Source organism: Centruroides vittatus, unplaced genomic scaffold (assembly GCF_030686945.1).
Source record: "Centruroides vittatus isolate TY-2023 unplaced genomic scaffold, ASM3068694v2 contig_1079, whole genome shotgun sequence".
NCBI lineage: Eukaryota > Metazoa > Arthropoda > Arachnida > Scorpiones > Buthidae > Centruroides > Centruroides vittatus.
The window spans coordinates 984219-1007914 of NW_027120694.1; the positions used below are offsets into that span (position 1 = coordinate 984219).

The window sequence follows — 23696 nt, forward strand, 5'->3', positions numbered from 1 at the left end:
AATTTTCCTGCTTATCAGAATTGATTCTGTTTCACCAGAGCAGTAGGCTGACAACCACGTTCAGCCATCTTGCTGTCTGATATCACTATATCTTTTTGTTAAAAATAATTATATTATATAACAAGTAATCTGCTTTACAGGAGCTCAGTCGATTAACAGTCGATCAGCCTATTTTTAGGAGATACACAAGTGATTCGTGATTTTTTTTATCTATCTCCAAACAACAGACTTCATAGCTCGAAAATACTTGAGTGAGTTCCAATAAAGCAGACTTTTTATTTCATTTTAAAGAATTTTGAGGTTTTTTCATTAAAAATATAATATAATTTTTAGTATGTTCAGAATTTGATAAGTCATTACTGAATTTAAAAGTCATTTTGTTGTATCTCATTATATAAACTGTAATTAGTGAATCATCTATACAAGGATATGATGAATCCATACTGTAATCAAACAGCAATGCACATCCTTCAAGATTTGACTTCTTGAAATAGGATTTGAATTTACTTTTCAATGGTAATTAACGAAGTACTTGATATCACTTCCTTTTATTAAATTTCTGTGTAAATTGATAGCTTGCTAGTATTGCAGTTAGAATATATTTTTTTAAATGACAAAACATTTAACTGATTATCACAAATAAATAAGTCAATTTATTTTTTATTCATTTCATTTACTTTTGATCTTAAGTTTTAAAACTTGGTGAAATTTGAGGTTCCAGACTGATTCTGAATCCATTATGAAACTTATAAAAATGTCAAAAAGTAGAACTAAAGAAATTATGATGAAAATAAACAGAGGAGTCCTGAGTGTGACTTTGATACATGTTAGGCGATAGGTCAGTGTGAAGCTGGAGAGTTTGAACTTTGACACTAACACTAACACTTGTATACAATAGATCAAAGTTAAATTGAATTGGGGAAAAGAGGAGGTTTGACAATCAGAAAGCATCATGGTCAGTCATTAACATTCTAAAATGTCAAGAGAAAGGAAATAACAGGCTAAAATATGAGTGCAGGTTTCTTAGTTCTATCAACATCTCCCAGTCAGAGTTAAAGGATGATGTTGGGTTGACCGTCTAAGACAGACCTTTCTTCTGACCCAAATTAATCTAATTTCCACCTGGAAATGGGAAGAGACCAATCGGGAAATGATGAGAAGGAGTCAGAACTGATCAGAGAAGGTAGTTTGGGGATGAAATCCTATAAAACCTGTGAATCTCAAGGTCAAACCGCAGATTTCTTCTCATTTGTGCTGCTGTGCCTTTCAGATCAACTGGCGCAACATTGATATCGCCCAAGTTCATTTCATTTCTCTCCATCCAGTCTCCACTGTGCCTTTTATATACCTGCAGAACTCACCGTACCATTGCCCCGGGATACATGTCCCATGTAAGTCAAATCACTTTTGAATAAACGGGATTTATGTAAAGGTGCCTCACGTCTATGTTTCTGCCACCACCACCCACATACAATTCTACACCCTTTTTCCATCCTGATGCGAGATTACAGTTCTTCCCCCTCTGTTGGCAAGCTCACAAAATGTTAGATTTTATACTTTTCAGTTAATTGATTAATAAATTAATTTGACACCGAAGATAAGTTTCAATATCAAATTATTTACTACTTAAAAACTTTCAACAATTTTGATTGTTATTAAATTATCTGTTTAAAATGGATAAATTCATTGAAAATGTTGAATAAATTTTCATGTGTTTTTACTAATATACAAAATTCTAAATGATGTAGTTAAAAATACCTTACCTTTAACGTCTGGCTTCTTTTCTAATTTTATTGAAACTTCTTCCGTAATTTCTTCGGGTAGAACTTTTTCCTTCTTTTTGGGCTTTTTCTCAAGTTTAACTTTTACTTCTTCTACTTCTTCCTTCTCCTCTGGTTTAGGCTTCAATGTAATTGAAATTTCTTCATCCTTTGGTTTTTCCTTTGGCTTTTTCTCTAATTTAATTGTTACTTCTTCTTCTTTAGGTTTTTCCTCAGGTTTCTTTTCTAATGTGATGGTAACTTCTTCAGCTTTTTCTGGTTTCTTTTCAATAACAACTTCTTTAATTTTTTCTGTTTTCACTTCTTTGATAGTGATCTCTTCTACTACTTCCTCTATTTTTTTCTCTGGTTTCTTTTCAATTTTCACTGTTACCTCTTCCACTTCTTCTTTGGGTTTTTCTTTTGGTTTCTTTTCTAGAGTAATTGTTATTTCTTCAGCCTCTTCTGGTTTTTCTTCTGGAACTTCTTTTACTTTCTTCTTTTTCTTCAAAGTGATTTTTTCCTCTACTTCTTTTGGTTTTTCTTCTGGTTTCTTTTCTAATTTGATGGTAACTTCTTCAGCCTTTTCTGGTTTCTTTTCAATAACTACCTCTTCAATCTTTTCTGGTTTTAGTTTCTTAATTGTGATTTCTTCTACTACTTCTTCTACTTTTTCTTCTGGTTTCTTTTCAATTTTCACTGTTACCTCTTCCACTTCTTCTTTGGGTTTTTCTTTTGGTTTCTTTTCTAGAGTAATTGTTATTTCTTCAGCCTCTTCTGGTTTTTCTTCTGGAACTTCTTTTACTTTCTTCTTTTTCTTCAAAGTGATTTTTTCCTCTACTTCTTTTGGTTTTTCTTCTGGTTTCTTTTCTAATTTGATGGTAACTTCTTCAGCCTTTTCTGGTTTCTTTTCAATAACTACCTCTTCAATCTTTTCTGGTTTTAGTTTCTTAATTGTGATTTCTTCTACTACTTCTTCTACTTTTTCTTCTGGTTTCTTTTCAATTTTCACTGTTACCTCTTCCACTTCTTCTTTGGGTTTTTCTTTTGGTTTCTTTTCTAGAGTAATTGTTATTTCTTCAGCCTCTTCTGGTTTTTCTTCTGGAACTTCTTTTACTTTCTTCTTTTTCTTCAAAGTGATTTTTTCCTCTACTTCTTTTGGTTTTTCTTCTGGTTTCTTTTCTAATTTGATGGTAACTTCTTCAGCCTTTTCTGGTTTCTTTTCAATAACTACCTCTTCAATCTTTTCTGGTTTTAGTTTCTTAATTGTGATTTCTTCTACTACTTCTTCTACTTTTTCTCCTGGTTTCTTTTCAATTTTCACTGTTACCTCTTCCACTTCTTCTTCGGGTTTTTCTTTTGGTTTCTTTTCTAGAGTAACTGTTACTTCTTCAGCTTTCTCTGGCTTTTCTTCTGGAACTTCTTTTACTTTCTTCTTTTTCTTCAAAGTGATTTTTTCTTCTACCTCTTTTGGTTTTTCCTCTGGTTTCTTTTCTAATTTGATGGTAACTTCTTCAGCCTTTTCTGGTTTCTCTTCAATAACTACCTCTTCAACCTTTTCTGGTTTTAGTTTCTTAATTGTGATTTCTTCTACTACTTCTTCTACTTTTTCTTCTGGTTTCTTTTCAATTTTCACTGTTACCTCTTCCACTTCTTCTTCGGGTTTTTCTTTTGGTTTCTTTTCTAGAGTAACTGTTACTTCTTCAGCTTCCTCTGGCTTTTCTTCTGGAACTTCTTTTACTTTCTTCTTTTTCTTCAAAGTGATTTTTTCTTCTACCTCTTTTGGTTTTTCTTCTGGTTTCTTTTCTAATTTGATGGTAACTTCTTCAGCCTTTTCTGGTTTCTCTTCAATAACTACCTCTTCAACCTTTTCTGGTTTTAGTTTCTTAATTGTGATTTCTTCTACTACTTCTTCTACTTTTTCTTCTGGTTTCTTTTCAATTTTCACTGTTACCTCTTCCACTTCTTCTTCGGGTTTTTCTTTTGGTTTCTTTTCTAGAGTAACTGTTACTTCTTCAGCTTCCTCTGGCTTTTCTTCTGGAACTTCTTTTACTTTCTTCTTTTTCTTCAAAGTGATTTTTTCTTCTACCTCTTTTGGTTTTTCCTCTGGTTTCTTTTCTAATTTGATGGTAACTTCTTCAGCCTTTTCTGGTTTCTCTTCAATAACTACCTCTTCAACTTTTTCTGGTTTTAGTTTCTTAATTGTAATTTCTTCTACTACTTCCTCTATTTTTTCCTCTGGTTTCTTTTCAATTTTCACTGTCACTTCTTCCACTTCTTCTTTGGGTTTTTCTTTTGGTTTCTTTTCTAGAGTAACTGTTACTTCTTCAGTTTCCTCTACTTTTTCTTCTGGAACTTCTTTTACTTTCTTCTTTTTCTTCAAAGTAATTTTTTCCTCTACTTCTTTTGGTTTTTCTTCGGGTTTCTTTTCAAATTTGATGGTAACTTCTTCAGCCTTTTCTGGTTTAGTTTCTATGATTGTTTCTTTTATTTTTTCTTCTTTTATTGTTATTTCTTCAAAAGTAATATCTTCTGTTGTTTGAATTTCTTCTGTTTTTATAGTTTTTTCTTCTATAGTTTTAGGTTTAAGTTGAAATTTAACTGTTGTGTCTTTTATGTGTATATCGGTTTCTTCTGTTACATATGTTTCTTCAGGTATTTCTTCCATAATTATTTGGTACATCTGAGGTCTCTGAATGAAAAATTCTTGGACTTCTTCTAACATCTGTGGAAGAAGTATTTCTTCATGCAACTTTTCTGGTTGTATCAATGGAACTATTTCTTTTTCATCTTTCTTTGGTTTCTGTGCCCTTATTACTTTAATGACATCTGATACTTCTGTGATATCTGCAAAATGGATTTCATATGGAAATTCTTCAACTTCTTCTATAATTGGTTGCTGTACTTCTTCAATAAATGTTATCTGTCCTTCCTCTTCAATTTCTTCAATTATTGGACGAGATGGCTTCTCTCCTTTTATGATTAGTGTTTCTTCAATTTGTGTAATTTCAACTTTTCCGTCTTTTATTACTTGTTTGAATCTTATTGCTTTTCCTTTCTTTATATCAACTTTTGTTTCTTCCTCCTCTTTCAACACAATTTGATCTTCAGGTAAAGTTACCTTATATGTAGTTTCTTCCTCAGCTGATTTTCGTCTTCTTATTCTGAAATCTGTTTCTTCTTCTTCAGTTACTATCTGGGCTCTTTCCATTTCTGGTCGTTTTATTGTAAACTCTTGTACTTCTTGTTTATCTATTGTTTCAGATACAGTCACTTCATGCTTTGGCTTATGAACAACTTCTTCTTTCCTAGTAACTAATTGTTCTACAGTAACCTCTCGTTTAGCTTCTTGTATAATAATTGACTCTTCTGGTGCAACAACGGTTTTTGCTTTATCTTCCTTTGGTTTTTTTTCTAAAAGTAATTCTCCTTCTTGTAATTCAGTAGTTACTTCTTGGACTATTAATGATTCTTCAAGAGGTATGGACCACTTTGCTTTAAGGTCTTCTGGTTTTCGTGAAGGTTTAAAATCTCCTTCTTTAATTTCTGGTTTTACTTCTGATACTATTATATGATCAACAGTTGGTACTGAAACTGCTGCTTTATCTTGTCTTGGAAGCTGTCCTGGTAAAAATTCACCTTCTTTAATATCAGTTTCAGCTTGCATTACTACAATATGTTGTTCAGTTTTCATACTGACATCAGCTTTTATTTGTTTTGGAACTTGTACAGAATATTCCTCTTCTTTATGTTGCACTTGAACTTGAGAAACAACTATATGTTCTTTAGTAGGAACTGTGAAAGGTGCAGTAATTGTTCCAGGTGTTTCACCTGGTAAAAATTCCTTTTCTTTGTCTTCAGGCTGAATTTCTGCAACTGTCACATGTTCTTCTACAGGAATTGTGTAAGCTGCAGTCACTGTTCTTGGTAATTTTCCTGGTATAAATTCACCTTCTTTTGTTGTTGTTTGTACTTCAGAAATAATAACATGTTCTTCTGTAGAAATTGAAAAGCCTGCTGTTGTAGTTGCAGGTTTCTTTTCAACTAGAAATTCTTTTTCTTTTTGTACAGTCTCTGTAGCAAAGATTGTGACAGATTCTTCAACAGGCATTGTTACTTCTGCTGTAGTAGATTGAGGAAGTTTTCCAGGAATAAATTCTCCTTCTTTCTGTACTGTTTCTGTTGCAAACACTGTAATGGTTTCTTCTACTGGCATTGTCACTTCTGCTGTAGTAGATTGTGGAAGTTTTCCAGGAATAAATTCTCCTTCCTTCTGTACTGTCTCTGTCGCAAAGATTGTAATGGTTTCTTCTACTGGCATTGTCACTTCTGCTGTAGTAGTTTGTGGAAGTTTTCCAGGAATAAATTCCCCTTCTTTTTGTATTGATTGTGTGGCATAAACTGTAACTGTTTCTTCCACTGGCATTGTCATTTCTGCTGTTATGGATTTTGGAAGTTTACCTGGAATAAATTCTCCTTCTTTCTGTACTGTCTCTGTCTCAAAGACTGTAACTGTTTCTTCTACTGGCATTGTCACTTCTGCTGTTATGGATTTTGGAAGTTTACTTGGAATAAATTCTCCTTCTTTCTGTACTGTCTCTGTTGCAAAGACTGTAATGGTTTCTTCTACTGGCATTGTCACTTCTGCTGTTATGGATTTTGGAAGTTTTCCAGGAATAAATTCTCCTTCCTTCTGTATTGTCTCTGTTGCAAAGACTGTAATGGTTTCTTCTACTGGCATTGTCACTTCTGCTGTAGTAGATTGTGGAAGTTTTCCAGGAATAAATTCCCCTTCTTTTTGAATTGATTGTGTGGCATAAACTGTAACTGTTTCTTCCACTGGCATTGTCATTTCTGCTGTTATGGATTTTGGAAGTTTTCCTGGAATAAATTCTCCTTCTTTTATTTCTGTTTCTGTTTGTGATACTAATACATGATGCACTGTACCAAGAGTAAATTCAGCTGTAATTTCTTCAGGAAGTTTTCCTGGAATAAATTTTCCTTCTTTAATTTCAGTTTCTACTAAGCTAACAACCAAAGGTTCTTCAACATCAACAGTTGAACCTGCTTGAATTTCAGTTGGTTGTTTTGGTGATACAAATTCTCCTTCCTTAAGTTGTGTTTCTGCTTCAGATACTATAAGATGTTCTTCAGTAGGAATAACTAAGCCAGCAGTAATTTCTTTAGGAAGTTTAGCAGGTGTAATTTCTCCTTCTTTGACATTGACATCTGTCATTGAAACTGTAACATGTTTCTCTACTGGAATAGTAAATCCAGCAGTTATTTGTTCTGGGAGAGCACCTGGTACAAAGGTTCCTTCTTTTATAACTGATTCAGTTTGACTAATCATTATATGTTCTTGTATGCCAATAGTTGGTTCTACTGTGAATTCAGTAGGCTTTTTCCTTTCCAAAAATTCTTCTTCCTTTTGTCCTGCTACTGCTGATGATATGACTAAGTGTTCTTCAGTTGGAATAGTAACTTGAGCCACAATTTGTTTTGGAAGTTTTTCAGGTGAAAATTCTCCTTCTTTTGTTTCTGATTGAACTTCTGAAATAGTAATATGTTGAGTTGTTGGAATAGTATATTTTGCTACAATTTCTGGTAATTTTTGATCTATCAAAAATTCTTCTTCTTTAAGATGTGTTACAGCTTCTGCAACAACAAGATGCTCTTCTGTGGGAACAGTAAAGTCAGCAGAAATTTCTCCAGGAAGTTTCTTTGCTTTAAATTCTCCTTCTTTTGATTCAGTTTCTACTTGAGCTACAATAATGTGTTGTTCTGTGGGAATAGTAAAGGAAGCAGTTTCTTCTGTAGGCTTTTTCTCAATGTATTCTCCTTCTTTAGCATGAATTTCAGCTTCTGAAACTATTAAGTGTTCTTCTGTTAAGATGCTATATTGAAGGTTTGTTTCTTTTGGCAGTTTTCCAGGTATAAAACTACCTTCTTTTATCACTGTCTCAGTCTGTGAAACAGTTACATGTTTTTCAGTTGGAATTGAATATTGTGCACTGACTTCTGTAGGAAGTTTATCTATTACTAATTCTTTTTCTTTAAGATGGGTCTCTGTTTGAGAAACAATTATATGATCTTTTTTAGATATTGTAAAGTCTGCCTGTACTTGTACAGGAGGTTTCCCAGGAATAAAATCACCTTCCTTAATCTCAGATTGAACTTTAGAAACAATTAAGGGTTCTTGGGTTAACATACTTAAGCCAGCAGTCATTTCTTTAGGTTTTGTATCTACTTTTAATAATTCTTCTTTATGTTCAGTTTCTGTCATAGAAACTGTTAAATGTTCTTCCATTGGTATTGTTACATCTGCCTGTATTGTTCCAGGTAATTTTCCAGGTTCGAATTTACCTTCTTTTATAACTGTATCTACCTGTGATACTAATACATGATCTGAAGTTGGCAATGTTACAGTTGCACTCATTTCATGAGGTTTCTTTTCAGGTTTTAGATAGTCTTCCTTTATTTCTGTTTCAGTTTCTGAGACAATAATGTGTTCTGCCACAGATATTCCCATTCCAGCTTGTAAAGCAGTTGGAAGTTCACCAGGAATAAATACATTTTCTTTAACATCTGTTTCTACTTCAGATATAAAAATATGTTCCTCAGTAGGAATGGTGAATTCTGCACTTACATCCTGAGGTAGTTTTTTTGGTACAAAAATACCCTCTTTCTGTGGTGTTTCAATTTGTGAAATAACCATGTGTTCTTCTAGAGGTATAGTGACATTAGCTTGAATACCACTTGGCAAGACTTTAGTATCAAAAGCCGATTCTTTAATGTCTGTTTCTACCTGAGATACAGTGAGATGTTTTTCTGTAGGTATTTCTACTTTAGCAGATACTGTAGAAGGTATTTTTCCTGGTATTAATTCTTCTTCTTTTGATTGAATTTGAGTTTCACTGACAGTAATATGTTCTTGAGTGGGTATTGTATACGTAGCTGTTAATTCTGTTGGAAGTTTTAGAGTAGCAAGTTCTCCTTCTCGAATATGACTTTCTACTTTTAATACTTGCAAATGTTCTTCCATTGATAAGCCAATATTTGCTTGAGATGTAAGTGGTAATTTTCCTGCAACAAAATCACCTTCTTTTACTTCACTCTGAATTTGACTAACAATGATATGTTCTGTTGTACTAATGGCTAAACCAGCAGTTGTTGTAGCTGGAAGTTCTTCTGGAGAAAATTCACTAGCTCTTGTTTCAGTTTCAACTTGTGAAACTACACAATAATCTTGTGTTGGAATATCAGAAGTAGCAGTTACTTCATTGGGCAATCTTCCAGCAACAAATTCTCCTTCTTTATCATGCATTTGAATAGATGATACAATTATTGGAGTTTCTGTTGAGAAATCCATCTTTGCTTTAACTTCTGCTGGAAACTTGTCAGGTTGGAGATCATCTTCTTTAAGGTTAGTTTCAATTTGAGAAACAATTGTGTGTTCTTTGCAAGGAATAGTTACTTCTGCATCAAAAGCTGTTGGAAGTTGTTTTGGAGTATATTCTACTTCTTTTACTTCAGACTGTACTTCATAAATAATTAAAGACTCTTCAGTAGGAATAGTAAAACCAGCAGTAATTTCTTTTGGCATTGTTCCTGGAATAAATTTTTCTTCTCGCTGTTCTGTTTCCACTTGTGATACAGTAACATGTTCTTCAGTTGGTACTGAACAGGAGGCCACAATTTTTTGAGGTAATTTCTTTGGTATAAATTCATCTTCTTTAGTTTCTGTAGTTACTTCAGATATTATTACATGTTCTTCAGTGGGTACAGTAAATTGTGCAGATTCCTTTAGTGGTGCTTTATCTGGGAGTAGTTCTTTTTCAGATAGAGAAGTGTCAACTTGAGACACAATCAAATGTTCTTTACCAGTAAGAGTAAGATCTGCTTTCATTTCTCGAGGTAATTTTTGTTTTTCAAACATTCCTTCTAATTCTTGACACTGAACCTGTGATATAATTATTGATTGATCAGCAATAACATTTAAGCCAGCTTTGAAAGAATCAGGGATTTCAGATGGAATAAATTCACCTTCTTTAACTTCAGTCTGGACTTCTGATACTGTAACATACTCATCTGTAAGCAGAGAACTTTCTAGATTCAATTCTCTTGGCTTTTTATCTAACATTAATTCACCTTCTGTTACTGGAGCCTCAATTTCTGATACAATAACATGCTGTTCAGTTGGAACTGTTAATTCAGCTGTAAATTCTTGTGGTTTCTCTGTTGGTACAAACTCTTGTTCTTTTAGATTTGGTTTTACTTCAGTTATTGTTAAATGCTTTTCAGTTGGAATTGTGAAGTCGGCTGTAGTACCTGATGGAATCTTTTTAGGAACAAATTTTCCTTCTTTGGTTGCTAATGCTATCTCAGATACTAAAATATGTTCTGCTACAGGAACTGTAAAATCAATTTTAACTTCTGTTGGTAATTTATCTGGTAAGAATTCTTCCTCCTTTAAACTAGTTTCTGTTATTGATGTTGTTAAATGTTCTATACATGGAATTTCTATTCCTGCTTTAGCTTCAGTTGGTTTCTCTAATATTAATGATTCTTCTCTAATTTTACTCTCAACTTCGGATACTACTAAATGTTCTTCTAAAGGTACTGTCATGTCAGCCTGTAATTGTCGAGGAAGCTTTCCTGGAATGAATTCTCCTTCTTTTATATGGCTTTGTGTCTCTGATATCACAACATGACCTTTAGAAGTTATAGAAATATTAGCAGTTAATTCAGCAGGCATTTCAGGTGTCTTGAAAGTGGATTCTTTATCAGCTGATGAAGTAACTGAGATGCAAAGAGCTTCTTGAGGTGATATTTCAGGCAATACTTTCTGTTGTTTTGGTAATTTTTCAGGTATAAGATCACTTTCTGTACTACCAACATTTATTTCAGAAACTTGGAGACTTTCTTGTTCAGGGAAAGAAACTCTTGCCTTAGTAGTTGCTAAAGGAGTAATTTCAAGATCTCCTGATCCAATAGCAGCTGTTATTTCTGAAATTTGTAACGATTTTTCTATTGGCAAAATTGTAGTTGCTGATTTTTGTTCTGGAGTAATATCAGCTTTAAGAATTCCTTCTGTTTCAGTTGTGTATAATTCTGTAACTTGAACAGTTTCTTGTGAAGACAATGATATTTTGGCTTTATTAGTTTCTGGACCTTTTACAGAAAGATCTTCAGGCTTATCTTCAGTACTAATTTCAGAAATTATTAAGGGTTCATTTCCAGAAATTGTAATATCTGCATGATGTACATTTGGTCTCTTTTCAGTTATAAATTCTTCTTCACTTGCACCTAATGATACTTCAGATACTTGTAAGGCTTGAACAGTTGGGATTATTGGTCGAGCTTCTTGAATTGTTGGCAATTCATGAATGAATTCACTTTCTTTAATTGCAGATTCTGTTTCACCTATTATAATTGATTCTTGAAGTACCATTTGCTTTTCAGCTGTATGTAGAATTGGAAAGGTGTCTTCCTTTAATTCATCTGATATTCCTCCAATAGTCACATCCTGTATAACCAAAGACTGAAGTTCGGAGAGGAGAACCTTGGCTTTCTTGGATGGCTTCTCTTCTGGGAATAATTCTTGCTCCTTCATTTCTGCAGCAGTTTCTGAAATAGATACTGATTGATTAACTTCTAATATAATATCAGCCTTTTGTTTAAGAATGTCTTTGATTTCAACTGATGCAGGTGCCATTTCACTTTCAACTGAGTCTACTATAAGTGCTTCTTCTGGAGATATACTGGCCTTAGCTCTATGTGATTTTGGTTTATCAATTTCCATTAATTCATCCTCAGTTTCACCTGTTGTTATTTCCTGAACAGATATACCTTCTTTGCTAGATAAAGTAGTTTTAGCTCTATGAGTAGTAAATTTTTCTGGAATCCATACATCTTCCTTTATATCAGCTGTAATTTCTGAAACAAAAGCAGCTTCTTGAGTTAGTAAATGAATGCCAGCTTTATGTTGTGGAATAGGTCTGTCAGGCATCAGTTGTTCTTCTTTGCTGGCAGCAGTGGTCTCTTCAACAATAACAGCTTTGTCTGAAAGAATTAATGGTGAAATATGCTTACCTTTAGGATGTTCAATGAGATGTAAAATATCTTCTACTTCACCTGTTTCAATATTTGAAACTATTGTAGTCTCATTAAAAGGAACACTTATGACTGCTTTATGACCTGAAGGAATATCTGTTGGAATATAACTATCCTCTTTTTGACTTGTTTCAACCTCAGAAACTATTGTGGATTCTTGTGTTACCAAAGTAAAATCAGCCTGTTCAGATTTAATTTCTTCAGGTCTTAAGCTGTCATAAGTATTACCTGCAACTATTTGTTCTGTAATCATAGATTCTGATTCAGATATTGAACAAATAGCTGTTTTTGTCATAGGCAGTTTTTCTGTTACTAAAATTTCTTCTTTTATAGCTGGTTGAATTTCTTTTATTATTATTGATTGCTCAGGTGATAAAATTGGTGTTACAAATCGTTTGGGTGCATGTTCAGTAATTAATTCTTCTTCATGACTTAAAGTGTCTGTTTGAGAAATTATCAATGGTTGACATGATGACAACTTCAAATCTGCATGCGCTTTGTCGATTTTTTCATCTTTAATTGCAGATGTCTGTTGTTCAGCCACTATCTGGGACACGGTAATAGCTTCTTTTGAAGTGAGAATTGGTTTTGCTGTTTTTTCATCTTGAGATTTCTCAGGTTGAAATTCACTTTCTCTATCTATAGCACAGATTTCACTAATCTGGAATGATTCTTTAAGTGTAACTGCAGGATGAGCTTTTTTACCTATAGGCATTATTTCAGGTAAAAGTTCTTCTTCTTTCAAAGCACTAAATATTTCTTGAGTATCATATGATATTTGTGGTATTAAATGTACATTTGCTGATTTAGTTGTTGGCTTTTCAATATCTTTAAATCCTTCTTCAAAATTACTTCATCTACAGTAAGATGTTCACCTAATGATAATAATGGTTTTGCCAAATGCTCTTTTACTTTTTCAGGTGTAAATTTTTCTGCTTGAATTTCTGCTTGAACATCAGAAACAATTATGGATTGTTCAATGGTTAATCCTTCTTGTGCATAAGTAGGTTGTTTGAGTTCTTGTGATTCAAATGGCATTTCTGTTGAAATAGTTTCTGTTTCAGCTATTGTTAAAGGTTGATTGGTAATAAAACTAATGGTAGTTTGATCAGTTTTAGGAATAAATTGTTCAAATTCAGATGTCTGACTTTCTGCTTGTGTTTCTGTAGTAAGATAAGCTTCAGATTCAGTTAATTCAACATTAGGTTTAAATGTTTTAGGTAATTTATGTAGTTTTAAGCTTTCTTCACTTTCTTCAGCTTGAGTTTCACTAATTTCTACTGCTTCAGTTTTACATATTAATTCTGTAGCTTTCTTGATTCCTGGAAGAATAAAAGGTGCCAACTTTTCTTCTATATCTCCTGGTTTAACTTCACACACTGAAATAGGTTTGTATTCTTGAAATTCTATGTCTGCTTTATCTGTTGTATACATTAACTGATCAATTCCCTCCTTGCTGACATCAGTCACAACAGTTTGTGTAACTATAATTGATTTTTCTGGTGAAATATCTGACTTTGCAAAGTGTGAGTCAGGCTTTTCTTTATGTTTTAATAATTCACTTGAATCCATTAGTTCAGTTTCTTGAATTTCTACAGCCTTTTCTGTTCCTATTAATGTTTTGGCTTTCTGTTGTTCAGGCTTAATATCATCTTCTAAATTCTTCTCAATATCTCCTACTTCTGTTTGACTTATCTCTAATGCTTCATAAGTTGGTAATGAAATTTTCACTTTTTGTTCTGTTGCTTTTTCTGGACTTAATCTTTTTTCTTTCAAAGCTGTTTCAGTTTCTGTAACAGAAAGAGCAACAATAGGTAATAATGTTGGTTGAGCAGTTTGACTTTGTGGCACAACTACATTCAATTCTTCCTCAGTTGATTGGCTTTCTGTTTCAGTAATCAATAGAGCTTCTTCTGTTGACAGTGTTACTAATCCGTGTTTCTTTTCTGGAGATTTAGCTTTTTTAAATAATTCTTCACTGTCAACTGTTTCTATTTCTTCTACAGTCATTGCTTTAAATTCAGTGAAAGTAAGAGCTGCTTGTTTCTCTTCAGGAATTTCAGTTTTATGAATTTCTTCCAGAGTTGCTGTTTGGGTCTCTGTGACATTCAATGCTTGAACAGGCTGCAAAACAGTTTGATATTGTGCTATTTTGCTTTCAGGTTGAATTTCAGGGACATATTCTCCTTCTTTAATGCCAGATTCACTAGATGTTATTTCTAATGCTGTTTGTTCCGAGAATACATGAGTAGCTTTATTCTCTATTGGTAGCTCTTTCAAATGTAATTTTCCTTCTTTCAAATGTGTTTCAGCTTCAGTTACTTCTATTGCTTGTTTGGCTATGAGACTGACATCTGCCATCTTTGTTTTAGGTATATCACAAACTAAAGTCTCTTCTTTCCATTTAACTTCTGTCTCAGATATGGTTAGAGCTTCTTCAGTACATACTTCAGGTTGAGCTTTCTTTGTTTCAGGAAGTGTTTTGCTTTTAAATTCTTCTTCTTTATCAATAATTTCAGTTTCAGAAATAACAATTGCTTTACTTTCTGGAAGAGTACGCACTGCCTTACTTAATATTGTTTTCATTTCTTTCATAGATCCTTCTTTGAAATTACTTTCAGTTTCCTCAATAGTCAGAGCTTCTTTAGGATAAAATTGCATTTGAGCAATAATAGGCTTAGGAATTGAAGATTCTAACTCTGCTTCAATACCTTGAACAGTAGTTTCACTAATAATGACAGAATCTGAAGGTTGAAAAGAAATTTCAGCATCTTCTCTTACAGGTTTAATAATTTTTAATTCTGATTCTCTAATTGCAGTTTCAAGCATCTCTACACCAACAGCTTGTGTAGAAATAAATTCAGATTCAGCTTTAGCAGAAAAGGGAACTTTTTCTTCAGGTATGATTCCTTCTTTTGAACTAGCTTCTATTTCTTCTATAATAATTGCTTGTTCAGGAATAATTGATGATTTTGCTTGACTAGAAATAGTTTTCTCTTCTTTCAATTCATCCTCAAATATTCCAGTTTCTATTTCACAAATGGTTACAGCTAATTTTGATGGATGAATAGGAGCAGCTTTTACTCCTTTTGGTAATTCATCAACTTCTAATATATTTTCTTGTTGAGACACATTTAGTTCTTCAATAGTTAATGCTTCTTTAGCCAAAATAGATGATGAAGCATTCTTTTTGTCTGGAATCATATCAGGAAGTAATTCATCTTCTCTTTGGCCTGTTTCAACTTGTATTATTTTAACAGCTTCTTTTTCAATAAAACTCACTGTACTTTCTGATTTTTCAGGTAAAATATCTTTAACTGCACCTTCTTTATCATGTGTTTCTACCTCTATGATTTCCATTGCTTCTATTGGAGTTACTTCAAGTTTAAGATTTCTTCCTTGTGGACGAATAAATGGTTTCATTTCAGTTTCTTGCATTTCTGTATTAATTTCTGTAATAGAAATTGATTGTGCTGTTGCAACATTTACAGTAGGAATATATTCCTTGGGTATCGCGGTTTCTAATTCTTCTGTTATGCCTAAAGTATTTATTTCATTTACAATAACAGATTTAAGATCCCCAATAACTCTTTCAGCAGATTTTTCTTCTGGGATAAGTGCTGCTTTTAGTACATCTTCTTTGTCTTCTGTATATACTTCTGAAATAAGCACACTTTCAGTTGTATGAAAGGATGTGATGGCACCTTTTGTTTCATATTCCATTGGTTTTAAAATATCTTCCTTTATTTTACTATTTATTTCATAAACAGTCATTGCTTCATGAGGTACCATATGAGGTTGAGCTATTTCAGAAGTAGGTTTCTTAATAAGTAATTCAGAAGGTTGAGTTTCTGCATGAACTTCTGTTACCATCAATGTTTCATGTGGTGCTACAGTTGGTTCAATCTGTTTTTTATCAGGCAAAACTTTGGAGATTAGAGCATCTTCTCTTCCTTCTGTATTAATTTCTTCTATTATAACAGATTGATGTGGATATATATAATATTGCAGCTGTTGAGATGCTGGAAGTTTATGTTTTATTTCTGAAGGAGATGATGATATTTCTGTTTCTTCAATAACAAGAGGTAATTTGGGAATCATCACTAAACTAGCCTGATGTTTATCATATTTCAATGTTTTAAGTTCTTCTTCCTTAAATGAGCTTTCCACTTCAGATACCAAGAAGGATTCATGTTCAGAAACCATAACTCTTGCTTTACCCTCATAAACCTTTTCTTTTGGTATTAATTCTGTTTCTTTTGATTGAGAGATGACTTCTGATATAATTACAGCATTTTCTGGATGAAAAGAGGGTTTAGCTTGTTTAGATAAAGGTACAAATGGCATTGATTCAGTTTCATGTTGTTGTGGTTTTATGAAAGAAATGGAAAGCGGCTGCTGTGGTACAATAGAAAGAATTGCTTGCACTTTTTCTGGAAATGTTTCTGGGACAAGTTCTTCAACAATTTCACTTATTGGTAATAATGATTCAATTTCTGTTTTAGGAATATCGGTTAATAAAATTTCTTCTTTAGTAACTTCTTTTTTCTTTCTAATTTTCTTTTCTGGTGTTTTATTATGATTTCCTCTTTTTCAGATATTTTCTTTTCTGTGATTGTTGTGATTTCTTCAATAACTTCTTCTTCAGGTTTCTTCTTTGGTTTTTTCTTTTTTGGTTTAAGTTCAATTTCAGCAGTTTCTTTTTCAACCTTTTCAGGTTTCTCTGGAATGAATTCTACCTCCACCTTTTCTTCTGGCTTTTTCTTTCTAGTGATTTCAATTTCTGTGATTTCTTCTTCAATAACCTCCTCTTCTGGTTTCTTAATTATTTCTGTAACTTCAGTAACTTCAGGTTTCTTCTTTGGTTTTTTCTTTTTTGGTTTAAGTTCAATTTCAGCAGTTTCTTTTTCAACCTTTTCTGGTTTCTCTGGGATGAATTCTATTTCCACCTTCTCTTCTGGCTTTTTCTTTCTAGTGATTTCAATTTCAGTGATTTCTTCTTCTACAATCTCTTCTTCTGGTTTCTTAATTATTTCTGTCACTTCAGTAACTTCAGGTTTTTTCTTTGGTTTTTTCTTTTTTGGTTTAAGTTCAATTTCAGCAGTTTCTTTTTCAACTTTTTCAGGTTTCTCTGGGATGAATTCTATTTCCACCTTCTCTTCTGGCTTTTTCTTTCTAGTGATTTCAATTTCTGTGATTTCTTCTTCCACAATTTCTTCTTCTGGTTTCTTCTTTTTAGTAATTTCAATTTCAGCAGTTTCTTTTTCAACTTTTTCAGGTTTCTCTGGAATGAATTCTATTTCAACTTTCTCTTCTGGCTTTTTCTTTCTAGTGATTTCAATTTCTGTGATTTCTTCTTCCACAATTTCTTCTTCTGGTCTTTTAATTATTTCTGTAACTTCAGTAACTTCAGGTTTCTTCTTTGGTTTCTTCTTCTTGGTAATTTCAATTTCAGCTGTTTCTTTTTCAACTTTTTCAGGTTTCTCTGGAATGAATTCTATTTCCACCTTCTCTTCTGGCTTTTTCTTTCTAGTGATTTCAATTTCTGTGATTTCTTCTTCAACAACCTCTTCTTCTGGTTTCTTAATTATTTCTGTCACTTCAGTAACTTCAGGTTTCTTCTTTGGTTTCTTCTTCTTGGTAATTTCAATTTCAGCTGTTTCTTTTTCAACCTTTTCAGGTTTCTCTGGGATGAATTCTATTTCCACCTTCTCTTCTGGCTTTTTCTTTCTAGTGATTTCAATTTCAGTGATTTCTTCTTCTACAATCTCTTCTTCTGGTTTCTTAATTATTTCTGTCACTTCAGTAACTTCAGGTTTTTTCTTTGGTTTTTTCTTTTTAGTAATTTCAATTTCAGCAGTTTCTTTTTCAACTTTTTCAGGTTTCTCTGGGATGAATTCTATTTCCACCTTCTCTTCTGGCTTTTTCTTTCTAGTGATTTCAATTTCTGTGATTTCTTCTTCTACAATCTCTTCTTCTGGTTTCTTAATTATTTCTGTCACTTCAGTAACTTCAGGTTTTTTCTTTGGTTTTTTCTTTTTTGGTTTAAGTTCAATTTCAGCAGTTTCTTTTTCAACTTTTTCTGGTTTCTCTGGGATGAATTCTATTTCCACCTTCTCTTCTGGCTTTTTCTTTCTAGTGATTTCAATTTCTGTGATTTCTTCTTCCACAATCTCTTCTTCTGGTTTCTTAATTATTTCTGTCACTTCAGTAACTTCAGGTTTCTTCTTTGGTTTCTTCTTCTTGGTAATTTCAATTTCAGCAGTTTCTTTTTCAACTTTTTCAGGTTTCTCTGGGATGAATTCTATTTCCACCTTCTCTTCTGGCTTTTTCTTTCTAGTGATTTCAATTTCTGTGATTTCTTCTTCTACAATCTCTTCTTCTGGTTTCTTAATTATTTCTGTCACTTCAGGTTTCTTTTTTGGTTTCTTCTTTTTAGTAATTTCAATTTCAGCAGTTTCTTTTTCAACCTTTTCAGGTTTCTCTGGGATGAATTCTATTTCCACCTTCTCTTCTGGCTTTTTCTTTCTAGTGATTTCAATTTCTGTGATTTCTTCTTCTACAATCTCTTCTTCTGGTTTCTTAATTATTTCTGTCACTTCAGTAACTTCAGGTTTTTTCTTTGGTTTTTTCTTTTTTGGTTTAATTTCAATTTCAGCAGTTTCTTTTTCAACTTTTTCAGGTTTCTCTGGGATGAATTCTATTTCCACCTTCTCTTCTGGCTTTTTCTTTCTAGTGATTTCAATTTCTGTGATTTCTTCTTCCACAATTTCTTCTTCTGGTTTCTTCTTTTTAGTAATTTCAATTTCAGCAGTTTCTTTTTCAACTTTTTCAGGTTTCTCTGGGATGAATTCTATTTCCACCTTCTCTTCTGGCTTTTTCTTTGTAGTGATTTCAATTTCAGTGATTTCTTCTTCTACAATCTCTTCTTCTGGTTTCTTAATTATTTCTGTCACTTCAGTAACTTCAGGTTTTTTCTTTGGTTTCTTCTTTTTGGTAATTTCAATTTCAGCAGTTTCTTTTTCAACTTTTTCAGGTTTCTCTGGGATGAATTCTATTTCCACCTTCTCTTCTGGCTTTTTCTTTCTAGTGATTTCGATTTTTGTGATTTCTTCTTCAATAACCTCCTCTTCTGGTTTCTTAATTATTTCTGTAACTTCAGTAACCTCAGGTTTCTTCTTTGGTTTTTTCTTTTTAGGCTTAAGTTCAATTTCAGCTGTTTCTTTTTCAATCTTTTCAGGTTTTATTGGAATTAATTCAATTTCTGTTTTTTGTTTTGGTCTTTCCTTACTTGTTATATCTATTGTAATTTCAGGCTTTTCTATTATTTCCACAATTTCTTCTTTTTCTTCAGTTTTAATTTCATCTTCTGGAAATTCTACCACATATTCTGAAATTGCTGGCTTCTCATCTTCTTTAGGTACTTCCATTTCTGTTATTTCTATGTAATCTGGCTTTTTTGGTTTACTCTGAATAGTAGTAGTTTCTTTTTGTGTAAATCCAATTTCTTCAATTGTGATTACTTTATCTCGCCTGACTTTTGTCTGTACATCAATCTTTCGTTTTCCTAATATAATTTCTATATCTTCAGGTTTTTCAATTGATTCTGTTGTTATGATACGTTTGGTCTCAGGCTGTTCTTCTGTTTCTATAAAGTAACCCTCTGGTTGTTTTTTAGTAGTACTAGTTATAGTTATTTCCTTTTCAATTGTTGTGGGTTGAATTTCAACCTGAGAAATTCTTTCTTTTTCAATTTTGGTCTTCTTTATTGGCTTTCTGTGTAGTGACATTTTAGCTCGAGATACTTTTTCTGTAAGAGAAAAAAATTGATGTGTTTTGTGCTATTAAGGTAACATATTGTCACTTCAGCAAGGATTTTTCTTTATAAAGAATCATTTTTTATGGATGAGTTTAAATGTTTCTAGAATGTGTTTATGCAATCTGGATCTATGTGAATGGATAAATAAGTCAATGGTGCTGATTGAAAGAATTGCAAATATTTAAAATGATATGTATAGGCATATTAAACATATGCAAGAGAAGCTTTCCATACGCATGTAATGTAAACTTTGAATATAATAATATCAATATAATGTATTTGTAGCTTAAAAATTAAACATTTTAAGCAGTACATTTGAAATTATTAAAAAATATAGTTTATGAAAAGTTGAATAATTGATGAATAAATGATAAATAATTTTATTTTATAAAATGAAAAACAGATTCTATACTGAAAGCACTTAAGTTAGTTAATTACATTAAATTTATTTTAAAAAATAATAAAACAGATTTACACATAGAAGTGTAATTTAAAAATAATAAATGTGAAAATGTGTGTTTTATTCCATGCAGAGAATTATATTGATATACCAGTTTAACTATAGTTTTATTATATAATTTATTAATCAATTTAATAGAGGTTTTATAGAGTTAGACTAGACTGTTTTTCTAATTAAAAGTATACATTTAAAAATTTTCTGTCTGCAAAAATATAGAGTTAATAAATTCCAGAAGTTTTTAGTTTATTTAGCAATCATCAGGAGAGTAAAACATTTCTATTTTATTAAAATCTTATATTTTACAAATAATAATTTTAGTACAGTTTTTACAGTTGCAAGACAACAGGTGGCACCCAGTCATGGAATAAAAAAAATCTTAAAAATTACACTATTCTAAAACCATTCCAATTTATAGATATGAGTTTGGAATGATTTAATGAAATAGAAATATTATATTCTCTTCTGAGTATATGTAAATTTGAAATATTTGGAACTTATAGGTTTTTATAATTTTACTGTGAATAAAAAAAGGCATTTTCAGATGTGTACTTTTAATTATTCAATAACAATTAAGAAATTAATTTTCTTAAATCTAAGTTTTTCATAAAATTTATTCCTTTGATTGATTTTGCACCATTATACATTTTCATCTTCAGAAATATAAATGTTTCTTGACAAACTACAGGAACCATCCATTGATTACATGTACAATTTTTGACCCTCCATATTGTGTACAATTATGTACTTTTGGAAGCTCCTTCCTGTTTAATTACATGTACAATATTTCATATAACTTGATACTAAAGAAATATCTTAAAAAATATTTCCTAACTGATAGTTTATTCACATCAGTAGTAAGCAGACTTTAAGAATAAATTCATGTGCCACTAATACTACTAAAAAAAATCCATATACGTAATTCCTTGATCTCCACCTCATCTATCACGTACAATGATGTATATTTTTGCATCCCCCTCCCTTCCTTAAACTGTAAATGTAGTTAATGAATGGTCCCAAAAGATGACGAGGAGGCTAATCTGCAGAATTTTTGTTGATCTGGATAAAATGTATCCACATCAACAAAGATCCTACTTTAAATGCCATGAAATCTTTCATTTAAACTTTCTGGTGGAGTATTTCTTTGTTCCCTGACTTATGACTAGATTCTATTTATTTTTGGTTATTATAACTAAAAAATGGAAACAACCTTATATCTGACAGGAGGATTGATCAATTTATTATCTAAAAACATTGTATGTAAAAAGCAATGAATATTGGTTCTGTTTGGGAACTAATGCCCTTAGTGTTAGAGTGTGGAGGATGGAGGAGTGAAGCTTCAATCTTGCTTTTTTTTTTTTTTTTTTTGAGTGGTGGACTTCCCTACTTCTGGTATGATGGTCTGAAGGAGCCATTTCATATGACAATCGTTTACTCCTAGTAGTGATATGAAGGACATTGACACCATAGCAATATGTTCAAAAATCCTAAGCTCTTGTGCTGCTTTTCATGAGAGGGCTGCAAACAACCACTTTTCACCACACTTCCTTCATGGAGCATTATTCTAATACATGTTTTGTGGTGTCATAATTTTCAAATCCCTTGTGTCACCTATTATTGCAGATCCCATTTCCACTTAAAATTAGTGACATAATAGTCATTAGTGACATTTGCTCAAACAGTAAATTTGTATATATTTCAGCTACAAATTTTAGTGTATTTTACTAGTGCTTTTAACATGCATAATACATATTCAAGCATTTTTATGTGCGTAAATAGATGCAAGTAAGGATTATTGTGATTTTAAACTCATATAAATCTGGTCCTTACTTACTATATTGGCATTACATTTGCACTAGTAAAGTTTCATTCAATTCGACACTCCTTTGTGGTGTGCAACTTTTTTGCTAATGAATATAAGTATGTGATAGCATTGGAAATGTTTATGAATGTTATTAATAGTTGGATGCACACTGGCTGTCATTTTATCATGGAAATTTGTATCTAAATTTCTAAATATATTAACTTTAAAGCCAAATTTAAACAAAATGTAAGCAGCCAACATCATGTTTCACACAAATCTGCATTGTTAGCATCTTAACTATTTACTCTAAGTGTACTCAAGCAGATTAAATTTCACTGTCCACTGTCCAAAAATAACCATAAAAGCTTGCAAACATGTGCATTAGAAAAAATGTTATATATATCTAATGAGAAGCATGATAAAAATAAACAAGTTCCTGAGAAAATTGATCATTGAAATAATTTAATTTTAACTTTATTCACTCTACAATACAAATAAAAGAGTTTTTAATATATTTGAAATACTCTTATAGTGCCGTTGTGGAGATGTTCTTAGGCCGTGGGCGTAGGAGTTATCCCCAGCCAGTGCCATATTTAACCAAGTAAGATTATATCTAAATTATTATACTTCTGGAAGCGAAGACTCGCTTGGGATCCAGGTGGCGTAACTGGCAAGCGCACCGCACAGCAAGCGGAGGTTGCAGGTTCAAGCCCCATCCCGAGTCAGTTCTTTTATTCCAGAAGGTTCTAAATTTTATTTAATAATTTATTTATTTAATTATAATTATTAATTTACTTAAGAGATGGCACCTAATGCCTACCTCTAGTGACAAATTACTTTGTACCAATCATGTAAGTAGCCATATTATAGCCCGACATTTAGGCGATCGTTTGGTGAAGTATTAATTTTTCATTACCTTTAAAATAATCTAATTAATTGCTCAAAGACTATTTGTATGCACGCCTCTCTTAACTATTTTATTTAGAATAATTTAGATGTTTACAAATCCAGATTTTCATATTTTTTATAAACATATTGATAAATATGTTTATATCAAATGAAACATTGATTGTGCAATCTCCAATTTTTAATTTTAATATAGGCTTACTAGGAAGTCACCTTGGGCACAAAAATTTAGGGGCTCCACAGCCAGCATCAGTTAAACATATTTATGGCACCCTTTAACTGATGCTGGTTGTGATGCCAAAACTCTGAGCTGACACTATGAGCAACAGTAGTGAGGTTGAGGCCAAAGTTTTAAACGTGAAAACGTGTATGTTGGACGTTCAGTGCCGCTTTCCTGTAAGCCTAGAAGTTTGACAATGGTGTTTGGAAAGTCAGTGGAATCATGCTCGACATTCCAAACTCTATTGTCAAACTTCTAGGCTTACAGGAAAGCGACATTGAACATTCGACGTACATGTTTTCGCATTTAAAAGTTCAGCCTCAGTCTCACTAGTTTCTTACAACAGATGCTGGCTGCTTACATTTCATGTAAATTCGGCTTAACACATGTTAAATTCTTTTATTTATCAATGTTTAATTTTTATTGTTTGTAAAATATTTTTATATTATTTTAATTCATAATTTTCATAATTTCTAAGAAATTATACATTCTTTAAATGTTAATACATTCTTCCATTAAGAATTACTTGATAAAACTAATTTATTTTTAAAATCATTTTAAGCACCAACAAAACATTTAATTATTGAATAATTTAAATACAAGTAAATTGAAATTTT

General features: G+C 32.0%; 1 protein-coding gene across 1 annotated transcript in view; it reads right to left on the bottom strand.

The window, feature by feature from the left end:
* Window positions 1–23696, bottom strand: part of LOC136974649 (titin-like) — a gene marked incomplete at its 5' end in the record, with an annotated part of 119011 nt that overhangs the window by 39109 nt on the left and 56206 nt on the right. Inside the window, 3 exon segments of the mRNA XM_067269582.1 lie at window positions 1764–12662; window positions 12665–16391; window positions 16394–19683. Coding sequence (XP_067125683.1) covers window positions 1764–12662; window positions 12665–16391; window positions 16394–19683 — 17916 coding nt within the window.